Here is a 25,480-nt window from a genome sequence, read left to right as displayed (position 1 = left end):
TTTCCCATTGGACATGTTTGTACATTATCTTTCTGGCTGGCCTTTATTCTCAAACTTGCGTTTTAGCTTTGCTCTAAACAAACCCTGCTTTTCTGTACACACTTATTCCTTTGAATTCTCTCCATGCCTGGAGGGAAGATACTGCAATAAGACTAGCTGAGAGCTTGGCAGCCACAAACTGAGGAGGTAGGAAGTAAGGGGAACTGGGCAGGGGGCACACCTCTTAAAGGAGCCATACCTTTTAACATCAGCACACTGAGGATGAGGTCCCAACAAACTTTAGGGCTCACGTTAAATCCATATCTAAACCATGATAGAACCACTGAGGTAGTCTGTGACAGGGGTTCCCACTCAAGTTAAGAGTTTCTTCTCATTCTCTTTTTTAAAATGTTTACTTTTTAAAGATTTATTTATTTTTATTGGAAAAGTGGCTATATAGAGCAGAGGAGAGACAGAGAGGAAGATCTTCTGTCTGATGATTCACTCCCCAAGTTGCCGCAATGGCTGGAGCTGAGCCAATCCGAAGCCAGGAGCCAAGAGCCAGGAGCCAGGGGCCAGGAGCCAGGAGATTCCTCTGGGTCTCCTACGCGAATGCATGGGCTGTCCCCGAGTGCATTTCCAGGCTACAGGCAGGGAGCTGGATGGGAAGCGGAGCTGCTGGGATGAGAACTGGTGCCCATCTGGGATCTCAGCACATTCAAGGCGAGGAATTTAACCGCTACTCTATCGCGCCGGGCCCTCTTCTCATTCTTTATTGAGAGTGAATCCTCCCCATTTCAGTATTGAGAGAGAGGTAATAGTTACTGATGGCTACCACGGTAACTGGAGGTAACCGGAAGGGATGGAGGAATTCTGGCGGGACCCTCAGGCTGTGAGACCACAAGTACTCTCCTGCATCCATGGCAAGAGATGGCCCTTTTCTCTCTCCCTCCCTGATTCCTCCATTCCTGTCCCTACCCTGCTGGAATAAAGGACCTCCTGGGTGCCTTGCTGCGTCTAGTATTTGGCTTATTACAGCAAACTTATCCCGGAAAGAGGACTTGGCTGCACACAAAAATTAACAATCACTGTTATAGAAGATTCTGCAAATAAGCTGTGATTGCTCTCCTGGAATCCAAATGAATAAATTAGCTGGGTTCACTTAGCATGCATGACCTTTTCACTAAGAACTTCATCACATCCCAATGATGTAGTTTCAATTGATTCTCACAGCAGCTCTGTGTGGTAGACAGATTTTAAAAATATTCATAGGGAAAGAAAATAATCATAATTTAAAGACTATATGCAAGTTTACACAGTTGGAAAGCTTTAAAGGTAGCTCTTGTTCTTCCTATCTAACAGCCGAGAAAACAAGACCTGGACAAAATGTAGCTGTTAGATTCACTGCTGGCCAAAATGGTAGATAAGCCGACCACCACGAAAAGAATAACTTAGCCAATACATGGAAAGAATTTAGATGGCCTTTATTTCAGAGAAACACGGTCACAGTCTTCCCTTCCCCATGCAGCAGAAAGGACAGACGGGAAGGAGGGGCTGCAGAGGAAGAAGAGCATGGAAGAGACGGGAAAGGGCTTTTTAAATTCGCCTTGACAAGGAAGCCTAAGGTGGGGGGGGGTGCCTCGGCCCTTATTGGTTGGGGGGATATGTCCCTCATTGGTGTGGCTGCCAGGGAAGAGGAGGGGGGCAAGATGAAGGAGAATGGGGAAGGGCAGGGCAGGGGAAGAGGGCAGCATGCCAAGGGAGGAAATATTCTCTCTGGAGCATGCCTTTTCTTGTGCCAGAAATGAGCATCATGGGGCTGCAAGGGATTGGTGGATGGGACTGTTGGAACTTCAAGGCATTGGCAAGGGAAGGAGCTGCAAGGGATTGGTGAGTGGGATTGTCAGGTAACAGCACCTTGAGATTACAGCGGATCAGTGGGAACAGGGTTACCAAGTTATGGTGGATTGGCAGACAGCAAAATTTGAACCACAGAGGTGCGCAAATCTTAAGTCCATGTAGGGGAAAGTGGATATTTAAAACAGTAGCAAATCCAAAATGGAGGGGGCCTTTAGGATACATGTCCAAGTCACCCCTTACATTGGTAAATGCCCAAGTTCACACAACCAACTCCTAGATGTCAGAAGATATGACACCTGCAGATTATCCCTGTCCTGGCCTACACAGTTATCTCTGTTATCATCATTTATTATTTATTTTTTGACTCTTCTGCTTATGTTATCCACCAAAGTATGGGTCTGATTCTTGGTGAGAAGAAATCAGAAACTCCACCTATTAGTTATTTTAAAAAGTTAGAGTTTTAGTTGTTACAACATTACGCGCAGCTAATTCCCGCAGCCTAGTTCTTTACCGTGAACCGAAAACACCAGATGCAACAAGGTATCTTAGGAGGTTATTCCATCTGGGCAGGAATAGGATGGGCTGGTGGGAAGGTGAGGAGGAAGGTGAGGAAGAAGTTGGGGGGGAATATAGGCTGGAAGAAGATGGACACAGAGTCACTCTTGGGGACCTTTATGCCATTCAGGTGAGCCTGCAAGGTGTGGGGGTGGGGATTGGGAGGGACTGAGGGCAAGCCCCCAGGAGATTGGTGCCTGAGACTGTCACAGGTGCTTGCCAAAGGATGATTGGTCAATGGGTGGAGTTGGGGAAGAGACTGGGAGATAGAGGGTGGGATTCTCAGGTGAAATGTCAGGTTACATCTGATTGGTGGGCGGCTGGACTGGCAAGAATTTCGTGAGCTGTGAGGAAGAGGAAGTGGTGCTGGGTCCAGGGTGGAATATTCCAATAACACAACCAGAAGTACTCGTTATGTTAGAGTCCGGGCCAAAGCTCCCGGACGTCAGGGTGTGAGCTAGTCAACCCCCAGAGAACGACAAAGAGTCTCGGTGATAATGCAAACAGCAAACAGAGTTTATAGAGCCAGCATGCTGGGGTCAGTACGCACTTGGGGCACTCGGGCCAGCCAAGCAGGGCGGTCGGACCCCGAACAAGCCCAAGACAGAAGCTTATATAGGCCCTTTTGGGCTGGGAAATACATCAAAAGTAACAACCTTAGACATGTTATTTTTTTTTTATGGCCTTCAGGCACAGGGAGCCTGTTCTGTTCCCATACCCACTATCTTTATGGCTCATCCCATTCTCACACCCTTATCTTCTTCCTGTTTCTGGGACCGAAGAATTGCGCCCTTGCCTTCACAAAGTTGCAAGGCAGCAAAGAACAGATTTATCGCTAAAGCGGAATCCTCCCAAAGCCTGGGCGCCTGCTGGCCTGGCAAAGTAGCAGTTTTCTTCAACACAAGGGAATCTCACATTGCCCAGCAAAAACATTCTGTTCTAGCATACTATTCTGTCATAGCATTTACCTGTACTCCAACAGTTATTACATAAAGTAATTCATTCGCCTCAAATAGGAAACTATGGGAAACTGTAACCAAAACCATAGCACCCTGAACAAAGGATATATTTTTTTAAAATAGGGGTAATGAATATGCAAGAGGGGAAGTCCTTGTGAGAGAGGAGTCAGACTGGGTAATAAGCAGTTAGGGTATTCCAGGCAGTTAGGGTATCCTGGGTCTCCAAGTCATTTTTTTTCTCAAATGTGAAATTGTATTTTCTCCACCATGTCTTAAATTGACCAGAGCATGCTTCTTCCAAGAGACAAGTGCATATTTAACATATCGAGAACATGCTTTCCCAAGAAGCAAGGGTGGCATTAACATGACAGTTCCCCACCTAAAGCACCAGGTGTGTAACACCTTTTTGGGCCTTTTGTCCCAAGGCCAGGTACCATGGAAACCAGGAATTTTCCTTTGTTTATGGAGAAACTCCTTTGAGGTGAACTTTTAAAAGACACCATCCCCATCACTAGGACAGGAACCTCTCTTCTCAGCTTTTCTAATCTTGCTTTAAAACTAAACTGTGTCCACATGAAAATTCTTCTTTCCTGCCAGACAAGAATTGAGGATGCTGCACTTGTCATCACATGTCAAGACACATGTTAGTGGGCAATTGCCCCTGGGTCTCTGCCTGCTACCTGGTAGGCCTGTCTTAGAACCTACCTGCCCATTGACCTAAGGCACAGCTTCCAGCCCTGCCTGTGTGTGGAACTTGATCTCTGACATGACTGGAAGGTCAAGAGGAATAGATGTGTCTTTTAGCCAATCACTGTTAGATGATGACTATTAGATCTGCTGACCACCCAAGAAAGAAAATACCAGCCAAGTACAAACAGACCTTTATTATGCAAAGAGAAGTCCATTCCTGGGCCTTTCCCATGTGGTGGAGGAATGAACAGGAGAGGTGAGGACCGCAAGTGGGAAAGACAAGCTGGGTAGCCGAGACAAAAGGTTTTATACCCCCTCTGACATAAGTGCTGGTATCAGCCCTGCTTGGGCTCTGATAGGACAGGGAATGTTGGCCTTTCTCCATCATTGGCTCGCACATGGCCTTGGCTGCCTTCGGGGCATGCTGGATCTCTGACTGAGGTCACTGTGGTGTCCATCCACTTTGTGTGTAACCGTGGTAACCATCAATGACCACTGACTGCAGGCCCACTGGTGGAATAATATCAGCAAGTTGTCCATAGTTGTAATAGAAGTTTTATTGGAATATCTGCTCCTGGGCCCCCCTCGCACAGAGCGGAAGGAAGATGGAGGCAAAAAGGGCAGCTGAGATACGTGTCCAGGAGTTTTATACTCCTCTAGACATGTGGACTGGCAAAGGGACGTTCTATGACCCAATTATGTAAGGAATGGCCGTTCAGATGTGCCATTGGTTGGCTGGAATCCCACCTGGCCAGTGATGTAACTGGCTCCTGTGGCCTCTCCTGTTCCGGGCTGAAGCCTGGGAGATATGCTGAGTCTGAAGCAGATCCAGTTCCTCACCTCCAATGCCCTGGGTGGCCACCATTCCGGACTCTTAATAATAGGAAAAGAGGTGATGAAGTCGTTCTGGCTACTTCCTGCTGGAGAGGGTCATAGTCCCTAATTGTGGCCTGGAGAGGGCTCCGTGGGCACAGAAACGTAGGGATGGAGTAACAGTTGGTTGAGAGTGACCCGTGAGGCTTCGTGGATCTTTTCTTTGGCGAACCTTAGAAAACAAGGGGCGATTGTTAATAAAAGGCCTATAATTATTAATGGGGTTAGTATAGGCATGAGCCAGGTTATGAGGGGGGATTCCCAGATGGTAAAACCTGAATTTTTGCCCATATTTTCCCAATTATTGAGTCAATCCCTTATTGACTGGAGATTTTTTTTATCCCGGTTTCTACTATGCCAGATTCATTAACATAATAGCAATACTGTTCCTGTAGGAAGACACAGGTTCCCCCTTTGCTTGTGGTCACAAGATCCAAGGCTTGTCGATTCTGGAGTGCCACTTCAGCCAGCAAGGTGGTTTGTTGTTGTTGGATTGCCAGGGACCAGGCCGAGTCTTCTATTGCCTGATTGAGGCAGCTTGGAGCTTGTTGACCTTGATGATGGTGTGACCCAGAGCTCCTGCACTGAGGCCTACCGCCAGTAGGGAGGTTGCAACTGAACATGTCTACCAAAGTTGGAATGAAGACTATCCATTTGGCTGTCTCAGGATCCTGGCAGTTTGAAATTTCCTGTTTAGCTTCTGACCAAAAAAGCAGTGTTAGTTGGGGCACCTGATAGAAAATTCATACCAGTTGACTGAAATCAAAGAAAATACATGAAAGAGGAATTGATGCTGGAGGTAAGACAATTACATTGAGCCATGTTGAGAGATAGAGCAGGGGCTGGCCAACAGAGAATTGGCCTTGTAGATCCTGTACACCTTGCGCTATAGCCCTGCATAATACTCTGGCACGATACTGGGTTTCCCAGTGCCACACAGCTGTTTGGAATAATAACATTTGTCAAGAGGTGGGTTAGATACATGCGCTTGACATTGCCATGGGTTCCAATACCCTAATGGGGCAAATCCAGCTGAAATGAAGAGGAAGGGGTTACCTGTTGTCCGGAAGAGGAGTAAGAAAGGAGTGAGGTAGTTAGTGAGTGAGGCATTGGTGATGGGCATTCCTTTGGTGGTAAAAAATCCCCTCTCCTGCCAGATGGGAGAATGGGGAGGCAATTGGCCTCCAGGACAGACTCAGGAATGACTACCACATAGGCTGCATGGTGCGGACATGCGGGTTGGACACTGAGCTACTGTCCACTAAAAAGAGTGAGGTCAGGAGACTGTAGAGGCCGGTGCAGCAAGCCTTCCCTAGGTTAAGAGATGAGAATCGAGGACTGCTGGCAAGAGTGAGAGATCGGGAGCTGAGGAAAATGTTAAGGGGAGAGAAACTGGGAGAGGATGGTGGATGAAGTTCTCAGGTAAGACATGAAGTTACATCTCATTGGTGGTGCATAACCGGAACAGCACAAATTTCACAAGCTTGCAAAGGGGAAGCAGGAAGTGGTGCCAGGGTCCTGGAAGGGACGTTGGAATCACTCTTACATACCTCCCTTTTGTTATATATTGGGGGAGGAATGGCAGGCTCCAAAAGAAACTTAATGATTTGGTTAGAAAAAAATTGTACATTTGGGTGAATGACACAGGAATGGAGGGAGGGGTTACTTATCAAAAATGATGGCTTGAGCTCCTCCTGAAGCTTGTTGGAATATGTAGTCCCTGAAGGTTGGTCTTGAGGAGCTTCTTTGGGGTGCCTCTATGGTGACGGATGGATCATCAGGGCAGGTGTTGACCTTCTGTGCAGACTCCTCATTCCAGCCATTCTTGGTTGGAGTGTCCATTTGACTTTGGCATGGAACTGGGGATACTTCTACTCAGCCCCAATATTCTGGGACACCATCCTGGTCTTTTCATCTTGGCCTTTTGTTGTATGGAATTAGTGGGGAGGCTTAGGCAGGAACATGCATGAAAACTGGTTAAGATTATCTAGTGAGGCCTTGAGAAACAAGACAGGATTTATAGTCTGGCCTGTTTCTAATCCTGTATTCTTTCCCTCCTTCTGCTCATTGGGGACTCTGGCTGCTAGCAGGAGCTAAGTCAGGGCCTATGGTAAGGCCAGGGCTCCAGTAGACAGTGGCCTTCAAAGTTACAGTGCCAGCTAATAAAACCTGTTTCTAAGGTCTTACACACGTGAGCACTGGAGTTTCAAGTGTAGATGCACCCAGGAAAGTTCTGCTGTTACCCAAATCCAAAAGTTGGTCATGTGCATGTAAGGTCCAGGACCATCTATCTCTTCACATGGGGTACTGGAAGAGATATCATAAAGAAAGTGTGAAACTGGGGAGATATCCTGTTGACTACCATTACCTGGCTGGACAGAGGACAGCTGGCCTGAAAAGGAGGCACAGAACAGATGGTGTCTCTGGATGAAATACACAGTTTTACCTGTGATGTTGCTGACCCTAGGCCATCCCTCCATAGCGCCGGATACCTCGCGAGCTGGGCAGAGTGAAGGGCTTTCTAGTTTGTGGCCCACCATGTCATTATTGGGGCAGAGAGACTGCCTGAAAATGCCCTTCTGCCCTCCCCTTCCTTAACCTTTAAAAACTTGAGCTTTGTGCTGAACAAACAGACATTCCTCCCCTGTCTGTCTCCAGTGGTTCTCATGACCAAAGAACACTGTCTCCTCACCCTCGGTGACCTTGGGGCCTACTGACAGGTTTCCTCGAGTGGTGCAGGCTTGTCTTGTTACAGGATGTGAGCGAGAACACACCAGACACGTCTAAGATTTATTAAGGAGTCTATTAACCAAGCTTGGTGATAATAGAGCACACTAGAAATAGCAAATCACAAGTCCATATGGCAATCCAATCAACCATAATCCAACCAAACATAGCCCCAAGAGGAACCAAATGGTCATTACCCTTAAGTCCATCCGTTAAGCTGAAGACCTATGTCCCAGCTTCCCCAACAATATACGTTATCCTTCCAGCGAATAAATAACCTGCACACACTTTCAAAGCTTCAGTGAGGAACCTACCATCCGAAATCTTAACCATTTTCCCCTGCTTGGTGCTAATTGCTGTATTCCTGCTTCTGTAACTTCTGTCCTGTTCTGCTAAGCGATTGTATAACCCTAGGCCTGACAATGCCCAGGTACCCTGAGGGGACTGCCCTGCCTAGGTGACACTTGTGCCATCACCCCGATAGGAAGCCCCCATCTACTGTTTGAATTAACCAATAGTGTAAGATCCCATACAAATGTAGAGTACTGAAAACTAACCCTCTGATTGGCTGATTTTTGTATAAAAACCTAAAGTTTGGAAGCTCGGTGTCTTTCCTCTTCTTTGGAGACCCAGGATGCTCGAATAAACACTCCTGTCGATGTCTGACTCCTGGTGATTCTTTGGGGAATCCCAGTGATGGCACCAGCACCGGAGGTGGTGATTGTGACCGCAGTGGTGGAGTTTTTGTAGAGTTGTTGTAGTTTTTGTAGCCTCATAGTATAGTTTAGGATGAGGATAAACGAACAAGGCCTGGCACCATAGCCTAGTAGGTAAAGTCCTTGCCTTGCATGCACTGGAATCCCTAATGAGTGCTGGTTCATGTCCCAGCTGATTCACTTTCTATCCAGTTCCCTGGGGCCTGGAAAAGCAATAGAGGATGACCCAAAGCCTTGGGACTCTGCACCCACGTGGGAGACCCAGAAGAAGCTCCTGGCTCCTGGCTTTGGATGGGCTCAGCTCCAGCCATTACGACCACATGCTTCCATCCAATGGATGGAAGCTCTTCCTCTCTGTCTCTTCTCTCTGAAGACTTAATTTTCCAATAAAAATAAATCTTTTTTAAAATGGGGGGGGGGCTGGTAAATGAACAAGTAGTCAAGCAAAACAACAAAGTGAGCTTTTCCATATTTAATTCTCATGGCAAGTCCTGATCATTGTTTCAAGTAGCAGTTGACTTTACAAAGCTGTCTCCTGGTATATAACAGTTAATTAGTTCATCTTTCATTACTATAGTGAAATACTTGAAGCAAGCTAATTTTATAAAGTACAGTTCACTTGACACACAGTTCTGAAGAACCAAGGACACTGCACCAGCTCGGTTTTGGTGAGGAACTCCCTGTGGAAGGCAGCCGGCGAATGGTTCAAGGGTCAAGTTTAGGCTTGTGTAACAACTTGCTCCCAAGTGAAATGTGCTTTGTAGCTTCAGCAATTTATAAAGGGGAAGGGTAAAGATACTTGAAAAGGCCACTATTTAATGGCGAAAGAACAAAGCCATAGAATTCTTATGCAGTCCTTGACCAAAAGAGAAAATTCAAACTTCACAGAGCAAGCAGGCCTCCTGCAGCTGAGAGCAAGGCATTCAGACTTGAACCTGGTGAGAGTTCTCAGCGGGGATTGGATGGTCAAGTGCACAGGGAGGCTCCCATGGGAACTTCACATGGAGACAACAGAGAAACAGTCCCAGGCAGGGCTGTGTGCACGCGCGCGTACATGTGTACACACACACACACACAGAGTCCCATGAGAGAGACCTTCATTTTCTCTAAGGGCAGTGCCCCAGTGGATGCAGGATCTCCTAACAGCCTCCCTTCCCCAAAATTTCCACCACCTTCATTGCTATACTGTGGACCAAGCCCCCCAAGACAGAAAACTTTAGGAGACCCATTTAATCCTTTTCCAAAGCCAAGCGACCAGAGAAGGACTCAGAAAAAGGGAGATTAAACATTTTGTGGATTTTTGAGCTCATAAGATAAAGATCATCTGCTTTGGAAAACTCCACACTTTTAGTTTTTTTTTTTTTTTTTTTTTTTACTGTTAAGAAATGTTTCCTTCATTGATCTTAGGATTAATACGGTTGAACTTGAGTGTATCAGCTTGACAAGGATCATCTCCAGGAGAGCTTGGTGAGAGGGAAGGGACAGCATAGGAATGAATGGGGACTTTTCGGTTCCGGCAGTGACTGAGAGGAGCGGCTGGCACGCATGAGTTTGATGGCCCACAGGTACACGATGTTTGTGTAGCTAAAAAACTTGCCTACATTAAGGCTTGAGTTTTTGCTTAGTTTGAGCTGATGTTTCCTAGAAACCTATTACATTTTCTAGGAAAGTAGCTGTCTTTTGTAGTGAGAGAAAATAATTACTCAAAATATTACCAAGTTTTTCATCATTTCAGAAAATGAAGTTACTGTGTCTGACATTTCAGTTACCAAGGCAACATACAATATGTGTCTACATTAGTATCAGTTGAATTCACAGTGATCTTACTTTTCTATGGAGAATTATAACTATTTAGCAAGTGTGAGAAATTCTTTAAAAGAGCATTTTGTTAGAAATCGGTATAATTTATCTATTGGTTATGCAGTTGAGGTAGAGGACATACATATTGAAATAGATTATTATTTGGGTCTGGCGCAGTAGCCTAGCAGCTAAAGTCCTTACCTTGCATGCGCCAGGATCTCATATGGGAACCGGTTCTAATCCCAGCATCCCTGCTTCCCACCCAGCTCCCTGCTTGTGTCCAGGGAAAGCAGTGAAGGATGGCACAAAATCTTGGGACCTTGCACCTGTGTGGAAGTCCTGGAAGAAGCTCCTAGCTCCTGGCTTCGGATTGGCTCGGCTCCAGACGTTGCGGTCTCTTGGGGAGTGAATCAGAGGATGGAAGATCTTCCTCTGTGCCTCTTCTCCTCTCTGTATATCCAACTTTCCAATAAAAGTTAACACTTGTTGATTTTCAAAAAAAATTGTTTGGTTTAACTTTGTCGTTACACATTCCATTTTAGGTGGTAAGAAAAACATACGAGAATATAACATGAGTCCCCAGAGCGGTGTGAGGTCTGGAGTGGTGTGGAGAGCCGCTGTGTGAAAGGCAAACCTGTGAAGAGACAACTGTCTTCCTGAGTGCAGGTGGCAGTGTTCTGGCAGCTTGATGGCCCAGAGACCCTTTCATGTGTGGTATGCAGCAAAGGAGAGTTCCCATGCAAGGGAGGCACCTCAAAAAGCATGGACAAGACAACAGGATTGTAGGGTTGCAGAAACCAAGGAAGCTGGGATCATAGTTTTAGGTTGGGATGTCCCTCATGGGAACTCATTGGGTTGTTAAAAGCTTGTACCCACGCAAAGGTCAGTGAGAAGCTGCCGACAAGGGTAATTGGGAAAACGGTCCAAATTTCACCTGAGGGAGATTGCAGATGTACAAAGGGCTGGTGTAAATGAGACTAATTTTTTTCACCCTTATTTTCTGAGTTTTTTTTCAGTGTGTGGGTATTGGATTTTGTCAAATGCTTTTCTGTTTCTAATGATACAAACTATACAGTATTTCCTTTTTAGCCTGTTAATGTGATGGATTGTGTCAGTTTTTACATGTTGTGACACATACACATCCCTGGAATAGATCCTAGCTGGTAATCATTTTGTTGCATCCACTTGACTGCTGAAATAGAATGTTACATTTACCAGTGACGGTCACAACAAAGCCTGGTGCTGGTGGTTGTAATTGCTGGGTCAGTTCTGTCTTCAGCTCTGTCTTCTACACAAACGAATGGGTTTGCAGTCCAACCCGATCCTGCCAACCACACACTGGGCCTTCACGTGAACCAATGGGAGCTGCAGCCTGGTGACTGGGGCGACAGACTGTGTCAGACCCTATATTGGCAAACACAAGAGCCAGGTCTGGGATCCCCCCAACTGAATAGCCGGACTTAGAACCCCAGCCATGTAGAGCACTGTAGATTCCATGGTCTGACCATGGAGTGCCTGTGTCAGAGCTAGGACTCTTCAGTGGCTTTGACAGAGCAGCAGACAGCATATCCAGATGCACATGGAGGATATGGCAGTACACTGCAGTCTGCAGAGGACACCTGGTACCACAGCAGAGGACGGAGGACAGAACAAATCAATCAACTACCCCAGCCAAGTGTTGGCAGTGAATGACTAGGCAAGTGGAGACTCTGAGGTGGACTATGTCAGCTGGTGTATTCTGGAGAGATTTCATCATGCTTGGAGTGGCAAGATCAGCAGCAATACAGAACTGTTGAACTCTCAAAACCTCTTGAGCTGGACCCTTGGAGCATGCCCCACATCAGAGACCTGGATGGTTGGGAGGCTGGGTGTGGCTCCTCCCCTTATCTCTTCCCTACCCCCAGATACAGGAAGAAAAAAAAAGAGAATGGCAAAACAATGGTCACACCCATTTTCCTAAAGCTCTTGACCCTTTGCACCATAATCAAATATGTAAAAAGCATCAAAAATAAAATTTATACAGTAAAGAAAACATTGCCATAAACTGAAGTTACTGTTTTTTTTTAAAGATTTATTTATTTCATTACAAAGTCAGATATACAGAGAGGAGGAGAGACAGACAGGAAAATCTTCCGTCCGATGATTCACTCCCCAAGTGACTGCAACGGCCGGTGCTGCACCGATCCAAAGCCGGGAACCTGCAACCTCTTCCGGGTCTCCCACGCGGGTGCAGGGTCCCAAAGCATTGGGCCGTCCTCGACTGTTTTCCCAGGCCACAAGCAGGGAGCTGGATGGGAAGTGGAGCTGCTGGGATTAGAACAGGCGCCCATATGGGATCCCGGGGCGTTCAAGGCGAGGACTTCAGCCGCTAGACCACACCGCCAGGCCCTGAAGTTACTATTTTTTTCAGTGGTTACTCCTTCTGAGGATACAGTTGGTGATTCTTTGGCTTGCAGTACAACTTGGATCTGCTTTTTGTGTATATATTCTTGGATTGAGTTTATAATTTTCAAGGTTATATTTTGCATTTCAGCATCTAGAGGCTTGTTTCTTTATCCATGTTTGAAAACATAGATAAAAGCTTTGATAAAAATTGCACAGCAGTTTCTTGTATCATGTGAGAAGGCGGTTGAGGAGCCTGACTAGGCTTATGCTGAGCAATCAGTAATGTTCATGATTCCTTTAAGAATATTTTCTGCATCAGCCTCAGCTTGTGCATACTGAAATGGATATCAGTCTCCAGAAAGAGAGGTTTGGAACTGACTGTCAGTCATTTTCCTTAGAAGTTGAAACCATTCTACAACCACTGGTGATATAATTTTGTATGCTCTCACGAGATCCAAATTGTGGCAGCAAATCATTATAAATCGTTTGAGCCACTACTTGAATAACCTCTTCATTATTAGGATGTAAAGGCTGGACATTCTGCATAACCATATGTTTTTCTCTAGAGATTTCTGACACAACTGTGCTTACTAATATCATGTGAAAGAAATCTAATTCCATGTATAAATTCTCTCCAGACATGTTTGTGTTGGGTTCTATACAGAAAATTTCTGAGAGGAGGCAAGACATTATGTCCTTTAAGAACTCATGAAATCAAAAAATAAGACATTAAAAAAAAAAAAAAAAAAAGAACTCATGAAATCGGTTAACTCCAGGAAGAGTTGTTGATTTCACATTTCTAGGGGATACCTGTGTTTTTTTTCTTTTTACATAGTTGATAGGATAGGAAGGGTTGAGGATCAGGGGTAGTGGGTAAGACCCCTGTTTACACATTTTCTTCTTTTTCCTGTGTATGGGAGAGACAGACTGTCAATATGTTCAGATTTTGTTTTCTCTACAGAAAACAAGTTTTTTGTACAGAAAATTTTTGAGATATTATGAAGTCTAACAACTCATGAAATTGCCCAGAAATTTGCTGTCAAGTTTCACTGGGGTAGTTGATCAATTTGTTCTGCCCTCCATCCTCAGCAAACCAATGCCCAGCCCTGCCCACCACAGGCTTGGCCCTCATGTACACCAGGGGGAGCTGCAGCCCAGAGTGATTCCCAGTAACTCCTGCGATGGTTCCTGTACTTGCCAGCAGGTGCAGTGGACTAGTCCGGTCTATCCCACATTCCATTGCAATCATGTATACATCATTGGGCATTGAAGCCTAACTTATCCCAACTGACTCTATCCTCTAGCCGACGTTCTTGCCAGTGGGTGCCATGGCCTGTCCAGCCAGCCCCACCTCCAGTCCTGGTTCTCATGCTCACCAGTGGGAATTGCAGCCCATCAGAGAGGTTCCCACAACCCCTCCACTGAGCCCACTCCCCAACTTGGATCTTGTACTCTCAAGGTTATTCTGCAATCTAGCTTAACAGGACTTGCCCCTAGTCCCAGTGTTTGTCAGTTGATGCTGTGGTAAAGTGCAGCCTGCCTGCTGTATCCCGGTTCGTGCCGGTTCCTGTGGATACAATCAGTTACCCCAGCCTGGCTCTCCTCTTCACCTAGTTCCCATGTAGGCCAATAAGTGCTGCAGCCCTGCCCTGCACAGTCTGCCCCCAGTTCCAGCTCTCACGCTTGCCAGCATGAGCAGTGGCCCAGCACTGGCATCCCCACTACTCCCCTACCAGGCTCAACTACCCCCTCTCCCATCCCAGTCTCACGTATGCTGGTGGGTGCTGCGACCTAGTCTGGGATAGTCTGTGTCACCTTGGCATTTGCTGGCCGGTGCTGTAGCCTGGCCTGGCCCTGTCAGCTCCCATTCCAGCTAATGCTGGTTGGAGCTGCTGCCCAGACTGGCTCAGTCAGCCCCCAGTCCCAGCACTAATGTGAACTGGCTGGTGATGTGGCCAGACCCAGCCCATCCTGCACTCCATCCTGGTTCTCAGATCTGCCAGAGGGTGTTATGAACTGGCCCAGTCTGGCTCGCCCTCATACCTGAGCCACACATACGCTGGGGGGTTGTAACCTGGTCTGCTCTGGGCTGTTCCTTGCTTTGGTTCTTGCACTCACCTGCAGGGACCGTGCTCTGACACAACAGTCCCCCAACCTACTCTACTGGGTCTCTGCTCAGCGGTAAACCTTGCGCACATGGTGGATCCTTGGTCAAGGCTGGTTTAGTCTACCTTCTGTCTTGGCAGGAATAGTAGCCTTTCCCAACTGGCCCATACCCAATCTGGTTCTTACTGTTGGGTGTTACAGGCCAGTCACACCTAGTCCACGCTCTGACGTAGCTTTCACATGGCCCAGTGGGAGTGGAAACGTAGCCCAACCTGTCCTACACCCACTCTTGCTCTCAGGAGCACCAATGGATGCTGGAGTCTAGCCCTGTTGGGAACGCCCCAGAGCCTGTCCACGTAGGGCATGTCTGTCTGATTTGTTTTCAGAAACCATTTGTGGTAAAAGGTGTTTAACATATCATTATGAAAAGGATGATTTCAGAAATCAACAGGCCGACTTTTATATACTTAGGAACGAACTATAATGAATTTCGTAGATTGCGAGACAGAGAGAAAGAGACAAAGATTATCTGTCCACTGATTCACTCCCCAAGTGGCAATCACCACTGCTGAACTTACCTGAAGCCAGCAGCCAGGAACTTCTCTTGGGACTACCACGCGGGTGCAGGGTCCGGCTTTGGGCCGTCCTCGACTACTTTACCAGGCCACTAGCAGGGAGCTGGATGGGAAGTGGAGCAGCCAGGATACGAATCTGCGCCCGCACGGGATCCCGAGGCCACTAACGGGCCGTGCCGCCGACTGCAGCCGGACACGCCTCCTGCGGAGACCGGCCCTAATAAGGCAGAACCACAGACTGGCGCCGGGGATTGACGCAGGGCGGGCGGAGCCGGCCTCGCGCATGCGTACAGCGTTCTGAAAAAGGCGCGCGCAGACTCGATCTCCGCTCCTTTCGAGGCTCCGCCCAGCTCGCTCTCGCAGGGGCGGGTTCGAAGCCGGACGCGCGTGCGCGCGAGGAGCTAAGGGGGGCGGTGCCGCGCGGCGGAAGAGGCCGCAGCGCTCCGGGTCAAGATGCAGGTAAGCCGGGGAGCGTGTTCTGTTCCCTGCTGTCCCCGGTCGTTCCCGGGCGTCGGGCTGGCCGGCCAGGGTGTCCCAGGGGCTCGCAGAGGCTGGGTGGCCCCGCTCCCGGCCCCGGGGAGGGGGGTGCTTGTCCTTTAGGGTGGGTCCTTGCCAGGGCTTATGAAGAACTTGGCGGATCCCACCCAGCCACAGCCTGGGGCAGGTGTGTCAGGAGCCCGTTGTTAAGGATTTGGAAGTTGAGTCCCGGAGACACGAAGGGCAACAGGGTTGTAGTTTGGGTCCCTGGCTCAGTGCTGAGCAGGGTGCAGCATTAGCAACTCCCCTACATGCTGGTGTTCAAATAGGGGCGCGGTCTCTTGCTAGGTCCTCGGGTTCCAGCCAGGGCGCTGCCAGGCAGCGTTAACCTCCTCCTTAAAATGAGTCAACTTCAAAGCCCCCAATTTGGTGCTTTTTTTGTTATTGGAATTTGCCAGCGGGATTTGACCGGAGCCCAAGAGAAATGAATGAAGACGCCCGGGAAGTGGGGGGCTCCTGGGAGTGGACATCTGTAACACAGTTGGATCCTCTGCTTGGGAGCAGGAATTGTGCTGCCGTAGTGTCAGCTGCCCGGGGGATGAGACGTGGAGTTGGCATGGGCTGGGAGACGCACAAACAGATGTCTCTCATGTGCGGGACAACGTCTGCAGTAAGGAGGGAGTTCAAGGGCTGCCCTGGCATTCGTTGGCCTTCAGGTCCCTGCTTTCAAATGTCACTTCTTCAAGGCCTCGCCTGATCAGCCCGGCCACAGGATTCTTGGCTGTGCTTCTTGTGACACGCAGGTGGGACTGGCGCCGGGTTGTCCCGGGACACCCTCCACCTTGCTCTCCAGTTTTCTTTTTTGAGACCGTCTGAGACGGTGCTTGGGCAGCCAGGCTGTCTATCCGAAGGGTTGATCCCTGGTAGCTTGGCCAACTTCCAGCAGGCAATGCCCTTCTAGACAGCTTCCCCCGCTCCCTTAGGTTTGAGAAGATTGAGTGGATGCGCACACAGGCTCTGGCAGAGTTCCCTCACCTTAGTGTTTAATAAACTTCAGCTGTCAGCGGCTCCTCCTCCCCAGGTGGTGTCTCAGCTTCTAGTCTCGGTTCTCTGTTCTGCAGTTTGGGCTTTGGAAAATTCTGGCAGCCTGCTCAGACACTCTCCCGTTTGCACTGGCTGCCAACCCTGCCCCCATCCCCGCTGAAGCCCTCAGCTGTGTTTCCCTGGAGATCCTGGCCCTGGCCTGTGAAATGCAGCCCCCCCTCCCCATTCTAAATCAGCTTCCTGTTACTCACTGTGTTTGCCAGATTTGTTCTAGAAAGATAAGTAGGTATAGTTCCTACAAGTGTACTGCAAGATGTTCATGGAAAAAGTCCAAACTTAAGTGTCAGTGTTGTGGCACAGCAGGTGTAAGCTTCCTGCCTGCAGCATCAGCATTCCCTGTCGGATACCTGACTGCCTAGGATCCGCTTTTCTGCTCTGCAGGTGAGAAGCAGTGGAAGACATCCTGAGTACTCCGGCGCCTTTCACCTGTGCGGAAAACTCAGCTGGGCTTCTGTGGGCTTTTGGCTTCCACCTGGACCAGTCCTGGCCCTTTGGGAGTGAAACGGCGGGTGGAAGATCTCCCTCTCTTTTCCTTCCTCCCTCCTCCCACCCTGCTTTTGCTTTGCCTTTAAAAAAAAATAATAAATAGACACACAAATGTTTGTAAAAGATACATATTTTGTAACCCATGCCTATTTTTTTGTAGTATACATTTTCTGTGAACTTTTGAAGGCTGTGTGTGTGTGTTACTGGTTCATTGCCTGGCTCCTTCTCTGGGCTATAAGGAAGGTGACTTCCGTTCAGTATACTTCCCTGTTGTTTGTGTCTTTTACATATACTTTTTTTTATTTGAGAGACAGAGTCAGGCTATCCCAGACAAGCCAGGTCAGAGCCTTGGCGTCTGCACTGGTGCCAGCTTACACATCAGATCCTGATGTTTGCCCCAAGACCAGCTGCCCCGCATGGGGAGGGAACAGAGGGCAGAATTAGACAGGGATTAGACAACTGGGACTGTGGGGCTTTGAACACTTGCTCGATTTGTGTTGCCCGTCACCGTGCCCTTGGTACCTGACTTTGCAATCACGGTAGCTTTGGTTCTGCTGTCCTAGGACCCCAACGCAGACACCGAGTGGAATGACATCTTACGCAAAAAGGGCATCCTGCCCCCAAAGGAGAGTCTGAAAGAACTGGAAGAGGCAGCGGAAGAGGAGGAGGCGCGCAGGCTCCAGCAGTCAGTGGGTGAGTGAGCTCACGCTCTGTGAGCTGTGACTGGGCTTGGAGACAGTTCTCAGGCCTCCAGCTCCTCCATGGCGCTCCTCTGAAGGAGAGCCAGAACACAGGCTACAGTGCAGGACCTGGCGTCACAGGACGTCTCTAGTCATCACCTTTCTGGCCCCTGAGGCTCTGCCCGTGTCTCCTGATGCTGCAGGAAGTATTTCTTCTGAGTCTTGACTTCCTGGTGGTGTTTCTGCCGGTAGTGTCACGGAACGTGTTCAGAGGTTGTGTATTCTCCTGGGGTCGCTCTTCATCTGTGTTTTGCTGCAGAGTGATAAGTGGTTTGATTTGGGGAGGCATAAAGTGTTTTCAGTGCGTGAGCTCTGAGAGAGGGATTTCCTCAGCTCTCAGACGCCTTCTGAAAGCATTCCCTGTCCCTGCCGAGTCAGATTCTTCGGGTGAGGCCCAGCAATCTGCCGTTTAAACAAGTGTCTTACAGGACTTTTAGTGGCTGGCGCTGGGCCCGACAAGCTCATCTTCCACCTTTAAGGCATCCCAGAGTGCCAGTTCACTTCTGGCTGCTTGACTTCTCATCCAGCTTCCTGCTTGTGGCCTGGGAGAGCGGTGGAGGATAGCCCAAGGCCTTGGGACCCTGTACCCATGAGGAAGACCCTCTAGAGTCTCCTGGATCAACTCAGTTCCTACCAGCCATTGCAGCCATTTGGGGAGTGAATAAGTGGATGGAAAATCTGTCTCCCTTTAGCCTATAAATCTGCATTTCCAATAAAAATTAAAGGGGGGGGAGGACTTTGATACATGCAAAGTTTAACAACCATTGACCACAGGGATTCGTCCTTTTGTCTCCTATGGACACGGTAGAGCTGATTTAGGGAAGGACTGATTAGAAAGTGTCCAGGGCTCAGCGGCGTGGCCTGGTGGCTAGGGTCCTCGCCTTGATCCCATGTGGCCGCTGGTTCTGGTCCCGGCAGCTCCACTTCCTCTCTGTCTCTCCTCCTCTCAGTATATGTGGCTTTGTAATAAAAATAAAACGAATCTTTAAAAAAAAAAAAAAAAAAAGAAAGTGTCCAGCAGAAGCCGAGTGAACGGTGACTGGGTGTCAGGTGCTGCTCTGGGACCAAGGCTTACCTGTGCAGAAGTCAGACAGAATTCTGTGTCCTGCTGGAACTTAACTTCACGGTGGCAAAGACAGATGGTAAACAAACAAGAGAAAGGCAGTTGAGGGAGTTGGAGCAGAAGTTGGCACAAGTCTACACAGAGAGAGGGCCTGAGTGAGAAGATGGCGCTGGCATAAGGACCTTAAAGAGATGTGGAATAGATCAGAAGACCTGAAGGAAGTGTGGGCTGTACGTGAAGACCTGAAGGAAGTGGTATATACCCTGAAGGGGTTAGGTGAGCAGGTTGAAAAGCGGGTCTGGCCTGCAGAAGACTCCGCGAGGAGGCCATTGTGTTTTGGGGTGAGTATGCCTCATGATACAGGAAGCTTTTGGAAGCTTATTAGTTAATTGATTTTTTAAGATTTATTTATTTGAAAGGCAGTTTAGAGAGCATGAGCTCTTCCATCTGCCTTTTCATTTCCCAAATGGTGGTAGCAACTGAGGCTGGCCAGGCTGAAGCCAAGAACCTAGAACTCCGGCTTAGCCTCGCGTGTGGGTGCAGGGCTCCAAGAGCCTGGGCACTGCCTGCTGCTTTCCCAGGCACATCAGCTGGATCAGAAGTGGAGCAGTTGGGACTCGAGTGGGCATGCATTGGGATGCAGGTGATGGTTTAACCCACTGCGCCACAGCACCAGCCCCTTCACTCTGGCAGCATTGTGCTGTTGCTGCTTAACTGACTCTGGACTTTGGGGGTGGGATGGGTATACAGCAGGAATTGGAGGACTGTTCTGGAAATGGCAGCAGTGCAGCTGGTTGAGGTGAGAGGTTGCATTAGTTTGGAATGATTTGCAGGTGGGAATGGCAAGTAGTGGCCACATCTGGATGTAATTTGAAGGTAGGACCAGAGGGGTTTGCTGATGTACCCAAGGAACAATTAGAGAGCTTCTGGTCACCTGGGAGATGCTGCCCTCAGCTCTGTTTAGGTTATTTTGGAAGTTTAAGTCCAAGATCGGGGACCGTATTGGCTTGGCCTCTAATGAGGGTGCTGGTGTTGGAGCAAGGAGAGCAAGTATAGAAAACGGTCCCCCAGCCAGCCAGGAAGCAGAGTGCTCGGGTCCACCTTGGCTTTTACAACCATTCCTCTTGCAAGAACTACAGGACCCTCCATCAGACCTACCTTCTACATGCCATAACTGGATTAAATTTCAACCCTCTTGGTGCTGTACTAATGAATTTGGGATTTAGACAGCATGAATGCTGAATGCGTGAATTTAGAAGGCAAGTCTTGTGCAAATCACGGCAGCACGACAGGGTGTGTGCCACTGTGATTTTGTCCCCAGCTGAGATGAGGCAGGCTTGGAGAGCAGCACATTTGAAGGAAGATGGGGTTTCTGTTTGGGACCTGTTAAGGTGGAGAGTGTCACTGAGTTGGGGTGGTGAGCAGGCAGGCGGGTGTGTTTGTGAAGGCTGGGCTTGGGGATGTGACCGCTGGAGCTGTAAACCTGCCGCAAATACTCGATGCCACAAGGTTCCATATGGTCGGCCACCAATGTGGAGGTGGAGAGGAATCAGATAACTGAACCCTGAAGGGGTGTTTGCTGCAGTGTTGCAGGAGAGCATGGCTGTGAGGTAGGAGAAGGGGCTTCCTGGGAGCCAGAGGTGTCCGTGGTGGCTTGTGGCAGGTGCTGCCTGTGGTCAGGGAGTGCAAATGGGAGTTGGCTTTGGTCCGAGAGTGTTGCTGGGGGCAGAGAACAAGCCTGATTTGTGATCAAAGAGTGAGAGTCTGTGACCGTAAAAATGAGGTGCTGGTTACATAGCAGTTGGTTACAAGGAAAGCAATGAGCAGTAAGTACGGGCTCATCATCTCTTGACTAACCTTGCTGCTAACAGCCCCGAGCTCCTGGGATAGTAGGATTGTTGGTAGACTGGCCAGCAGGGTGGGTGTGCCTGGATCAGACCCGGTGACTTGAGGCATATGCCACTGTGGTTTTGTAAAGCCGGGAAATAGCCCGCCCATGTTCTCATTGTGCGGAGCTGAGATGGTCCAGGCTGGAGGTAGTGACGCAGGCTTTTCTTTTTAAGACACGCTCCACTTCTTATTTGCCGGGGAATACTTGAAGTGATCTTTGTTTTGGAGAGCTGGGGTCTCCTGGTATTATGTGCACAACTTTAGGGAGAAAAGTGAAGGGGAAAAATCCCAAATCACACTTGTTCATCTTTACTCTTTTTGCCTTGACCAATGTAACTGAATTCAGTGAAAACATATGAAGCCATGACGCTGAAAGAACTGGAAGAAAATGAAGATGAATTTAATGAAGAGGATGAACGTGCTATTGAAATGTACAGGTTAGTGCCACTCAGAGGAACTGTATGGGTTTTTTTTTTGCACGGTAATAAAATGTGTGTCTGTTGAAAAAGTGTTTTTCTGAGGGCTGGTGTTGTGGCACATTGAGTTAAGCCATTACCTGTAATGCTGGCGTCCTATACGAGTGGTAGTTAGAGTCCTGGTTCTTCCACTCCGACTCAGCTCCCCGTTGTTGTGCTTGGGAAAGCAACAAAAGATGGCCCTTCCCAATGTGTGGGCTCTGCTGCTCATGTGGGAGACCCAGATACAGAGCCAGGCTCCGTCCCTGCCACTGTAGCTATTTGGGGAGTGAACTAAAGGATATATCTCTGTTAACTCTGCCTTCACATCAATAATGCTTTGTTGAAAGATTCCTTTTCTGCTGAGGGGAAGTTTGGGAAGGACCACAATTAAGCAACAGTAATACAACTCTACAAGTTGGAAGTCATTAAGCCTAGATCTTTGCAGTCACTGCTCTCTGGAAGGTGTGCACGCATGTGTGTGTATCTGTTGAAGTGTTCTCTCTGTCATTCAGGCAGCAAAGACTGGCTGAGTGGAGAGCAGCTCAAAAAAAGAATAAATTTGGAGAAGTTTTGGAGATTTCAGGAGAAGATTATGTTCAAGAAGTTACCAAAGCTGGTGAGGGCTTGTGGGTAATCCTGCACCTCTATAAGCAAGGGTGAGTTGATGATTTTTTGTGTTTTGTGTTCTAGAACATGAATTTTGATGTATGTGTTAAAATGATATCAAGCTTATTGTTAGTGTTGTGTTTTTGTTTATTCAAACTTGAATGCCTAGTGTTTATCTTACGACTCCCAAATTAATGTCTAACACGAATGCCTTGATTTCCTTTCGTTGTGAGGGAATTCCTGGGTTATGTGTCCCTCTAGAGGGACTGGAGCACTTCAACCCCGTGTCATCCACTACAGCTTCTGGAGATGGCCACGGTCGCCTGCCAGGCACTCGGTGTGGAGGGCCTCCAGTGCTCCTCTAGAGCCCAGGGCTTGTTTGGGCATTTCCTTAAAACAGGAAGTACATTCTAACCCATTTCACACATTCTGAATCATTTGACCTCAAACAAGGAGGTAGCAGTTGTCTTTGATATTGAGGCTATCTTATTAAATTGGACCTTGGATTTTAAGTTTTCTATTTCACTTGGATATACTAGAAAGTTTTTTAAATTGTTGATTCGTCTTAGCTAGTAGCAGAATCCCAGTGGCCTCTATATTTCCGTGTTACAGGATTCCCCTCTGTGCTCTGATAAATCAGTACTTGAGTGAACTTGCAAGGAAGTTTCCTGATGTGAAATTTATCAAAGCCATTTCGACAACCTGCATACCCAATTACCCGGACCGGAATCTGCCCACGGTGTTCGTTTACCGGGAAGGTGACATCAAGGCTCAGTTCATTGGGCCTCTGGTGTTCGGTGGCATGAACCTGACGAGAGACGGTGAGGGCCCTGGGAGCCGGGCCGGGGGGTGTGAGCGCTGGGGAGGGGTGTCTGTTGCAGAGGTGCGTGTGCCCCGTGACGTGCCAGGGTCCCTTGTGTGTTGCCGTGTGGGTGGCTGGCTAGTCAGAGCGGTACAGCCAGGTAGATGTACTTAGCATCAATACCCAGCATGTTGTATTTGTCCCTGCAGCTGAATATTTGTTAAATGTAGCTCAAGATCCTAGCATTCATTCTTGGTTCACATCAGCTGTATTTGAGGATAGTTGAGAAAGTTCATGGTATAATGAAATCAAAAGATAATTTTATTTTGATGCAAAATATTTTTGGGGACTTCTCACGGGTTTTTCATAATACTTTTTTTCCATGCGCTTGTTGAAGGTATGTATGTTTTTTTCTAGAAACATTTTCTCAGTTCAGTACCTTAATAGCTTTGAAATTTAAATCTTGTTTATTTTTGCCTATAACTGTGGTGGTCGCTATCTAGTTTATTAGTGGCATCAGGCTTTTTTTTTTATCTTATTTAAAATTTATTTTTAATTTTAGATGCCATTAACATCATGGTGGGATGAAGGGTTAGTGATCACAGTTTCCGTATTGTTTCTCTTTGTTGTGGGGTGGGGGCTGGGGAAGGAGAAGTCCTGTAACTAGCACTCCACTGTCAGCAGGTTTACTATCTCGTAGGAATCACAGTGCAGAAGAGCACAAAAGCTGGTCTTTCTGCTTTGTTTCGGTGACACTGCTTTCTGTCCTGGGAATAATCTTGCACCTTGGGTGACAGTGTAGGGGGGCATCGATCAGCAGTGCCTTATCACGTGGTCCTGTTCATTGTCAAGTCCATGGTGGGAGGGGCTTGGCTAGGAGCAAGGTGTGGTGACAGGCAGGCTTCATCATGAGCTGGGGGCCTTTGGGCAGGTCTGTTCTGTCTTGGAGCTACCTCGGTTTATGCATTTCCCAGGGGGTTCTGTGAGCAGCATGCTGTCATCTGGATTGGCATATCTGAAAGTCTGTAGCTTGGACAAACCCCCGTCCTGCTGCCCTGATCCCTGGTAACCACCTCTCCACTCTGTGTCTTGGAGTACTTTAAATTGGCGTGACTTCAGTCCACTTGGTTGTCAGATTTGCTGGGAAGCGTCTGACTGGCAGAGCGTCTCTGCAAGCCTTTTGTTTTGTTCCAGTTTTAATATAGTGCTGCCGGAGTGAGCACAAGCCTTTTGTTCTGGGATCCCTTGAGCAGCCCCTTAGTTCTCCCTTGGTTCTGCTGCAGTCTCAGGCCACGTAAGGTTCGTAGGTTAGAAGGGAGTGCAGACAGACAGAAACTGAGACCTGCTCCACTAGTCTCTGGGTCTTTGCTTTTATTATTACTTGGGACGACTCTGTCGTATCCAGGGCATCTGCATGCGTTTGTCCTTTGACCCTAATAGATAGCAAAGTTGAAGCTGTAGAATTCCCTTTGGTTAGCTAAAATTGGGTGTTGTGACTTGATTGTCAGCAGGAGAGTGGATCTTACTTCCAGTAGATGTCCCGTGCTGATTTCTTCTCTGAGAAATCATCTGAGCTGGGGAGCTGCCATCATTGGAAGATGGGCTTATTTACATTTTAATGTCTGTATAGGTTCAAGTTCATGTCTTACTTTACTTGATTTGATCTTCTGAAAAAGGGATTAGAAGCTCCATAAAGTGTTAACTCCGTCCCCCCTTTCTTCTCGGGACAAAGGTTGACATGAAATTTTGAGATATTTTTGGCTTGCATGTGATTTGCTTTTCCTTGGTCCCCTAGAGTTGGAGTGGAAACTGGCTGAGTCTGGGGCCGTTGAGACAGACCTGGAGGAGAACCCCAGGAAGCCAGTCCAAGACTTGCTGCTGTCCTCCATGAGGTGCTCCGTCCCCACCAAGAGGGACAGCGATTCCGAGAGTGACTGAGACGCCGCACTTCTGGACAGGACACATTGGATGTTTTCTTTCTAAAAAAGAGTGAATCTTTTTGTTTGCTAGCCTTTTATATTTTGAATCTCCCACCTTTCACACATAATCACTGCCGCAAATTCTAATAAATTATTGGAACTACATATATTTTTTGGGGAACTGTATTTTTAAAATAATGACATTTCTTTTTTTGTAAAAATTAAAGCCCACTGTTTGTATGGCAGATGTCTGTATTTTTTTCTCACATTTAAGAAAGCCCTAAAATTATTCATTATGTTTTGACATGTAACTGTATAAAAAGGGATGTGTGGAATTTTTTTGGAAAGTAAATAAATTATACTTTGGAAAGGTTACACACTACATTTTACAGTTGCATTGTTTGTGTTTTTTTTTAACAGTTTATTTATTGGCTTGTAAAGCAGAGAGCGAGTTCCTCCATCCTCTGGTTCACTGCCTAAGTGGCTGTAACAGCTGGGCCTGAGCTGCACTGAAGCCAGGAGCCTCGAATGCCATCCTGATCTTGCGTGTGGGTGGCAGGGACCTATGTTTTTGGGTTGTCCTTCTCTGCTTTCGCAGGCACATTAGCAGAGAGCTGAGTTGGAAGCAGAGCGTCTGGGACTTGGTCGCAGGCAGTGGCTTAACCCATTGCATCACCCCACCAGCTCTGTGTTCAGTTGTGTTTCATAAA

General features: G+C 47.8%; 1 protein-coding gene across 3 annotated transcripts; it reads left to right on the top strand.

The window, feature by feature from the left end:
- Positions 1-15,587: 15,587 nt before the first annotated feature.
- On the top strand, positions 15,588-25,151 carry PDCL3 (phosducin like 3). 3 transcript variants are annotated; one of them, XM_012929534.2, is made up of 6 exons: positions 15,588-15,684; positions 17,856-17,985; positions 21,332-21,422; positions 21,956-22,099; positions 22,662-22,870; positions 24,647-25,151. In XM_012929534.2, exons 1-6 carry the CDS (start codon positions 15,679-15,681, stop codon positions 24,787-24,789), a joined length of 723 nt encoding a protein of 240 aa, XP_012784988.2. In that variant the 5' UTR covers positions 15,588-15,678; the 3' UTR covers positions 24,790-25,151. The 3 variants fall into 3 exon arrangements, with proteins under 3 accessions (XP_012784988.2, XP_058523492.1, XP_058523493.1); XM_058667509.1 differs by lacking the exon at positions 15,588-15,684 and adding an exon at positions 16,150-16,372; XM_058667510.1 differs by lacking the exon at positions 15,588-15,684 and adding an exon at positions 17,389-17,535.
- Positions 25,152-25,480: the final 329 nt, after the last annotated feature.

Source organism: Ochotona princeps, chromosome 8 (assembly GCF_030435755.1).
Source record: "Ochotona princeps isolate mOchPri1 chromosome 8, mOchPri1.hap1, whole genome shotgun sequence".
Classification (NCBI taxonomy): Eukaryota; Metazoa; Chordata; class Mammalia; order Lagomorpha; family Ochotonidae; genus Ochotona; species Ochotona princeps.
The sequence above is the reverse complement of the archived record's forward strand: the minus strand, read 5'-3'. Positions and strand labels throughout refer to the sequence as shown.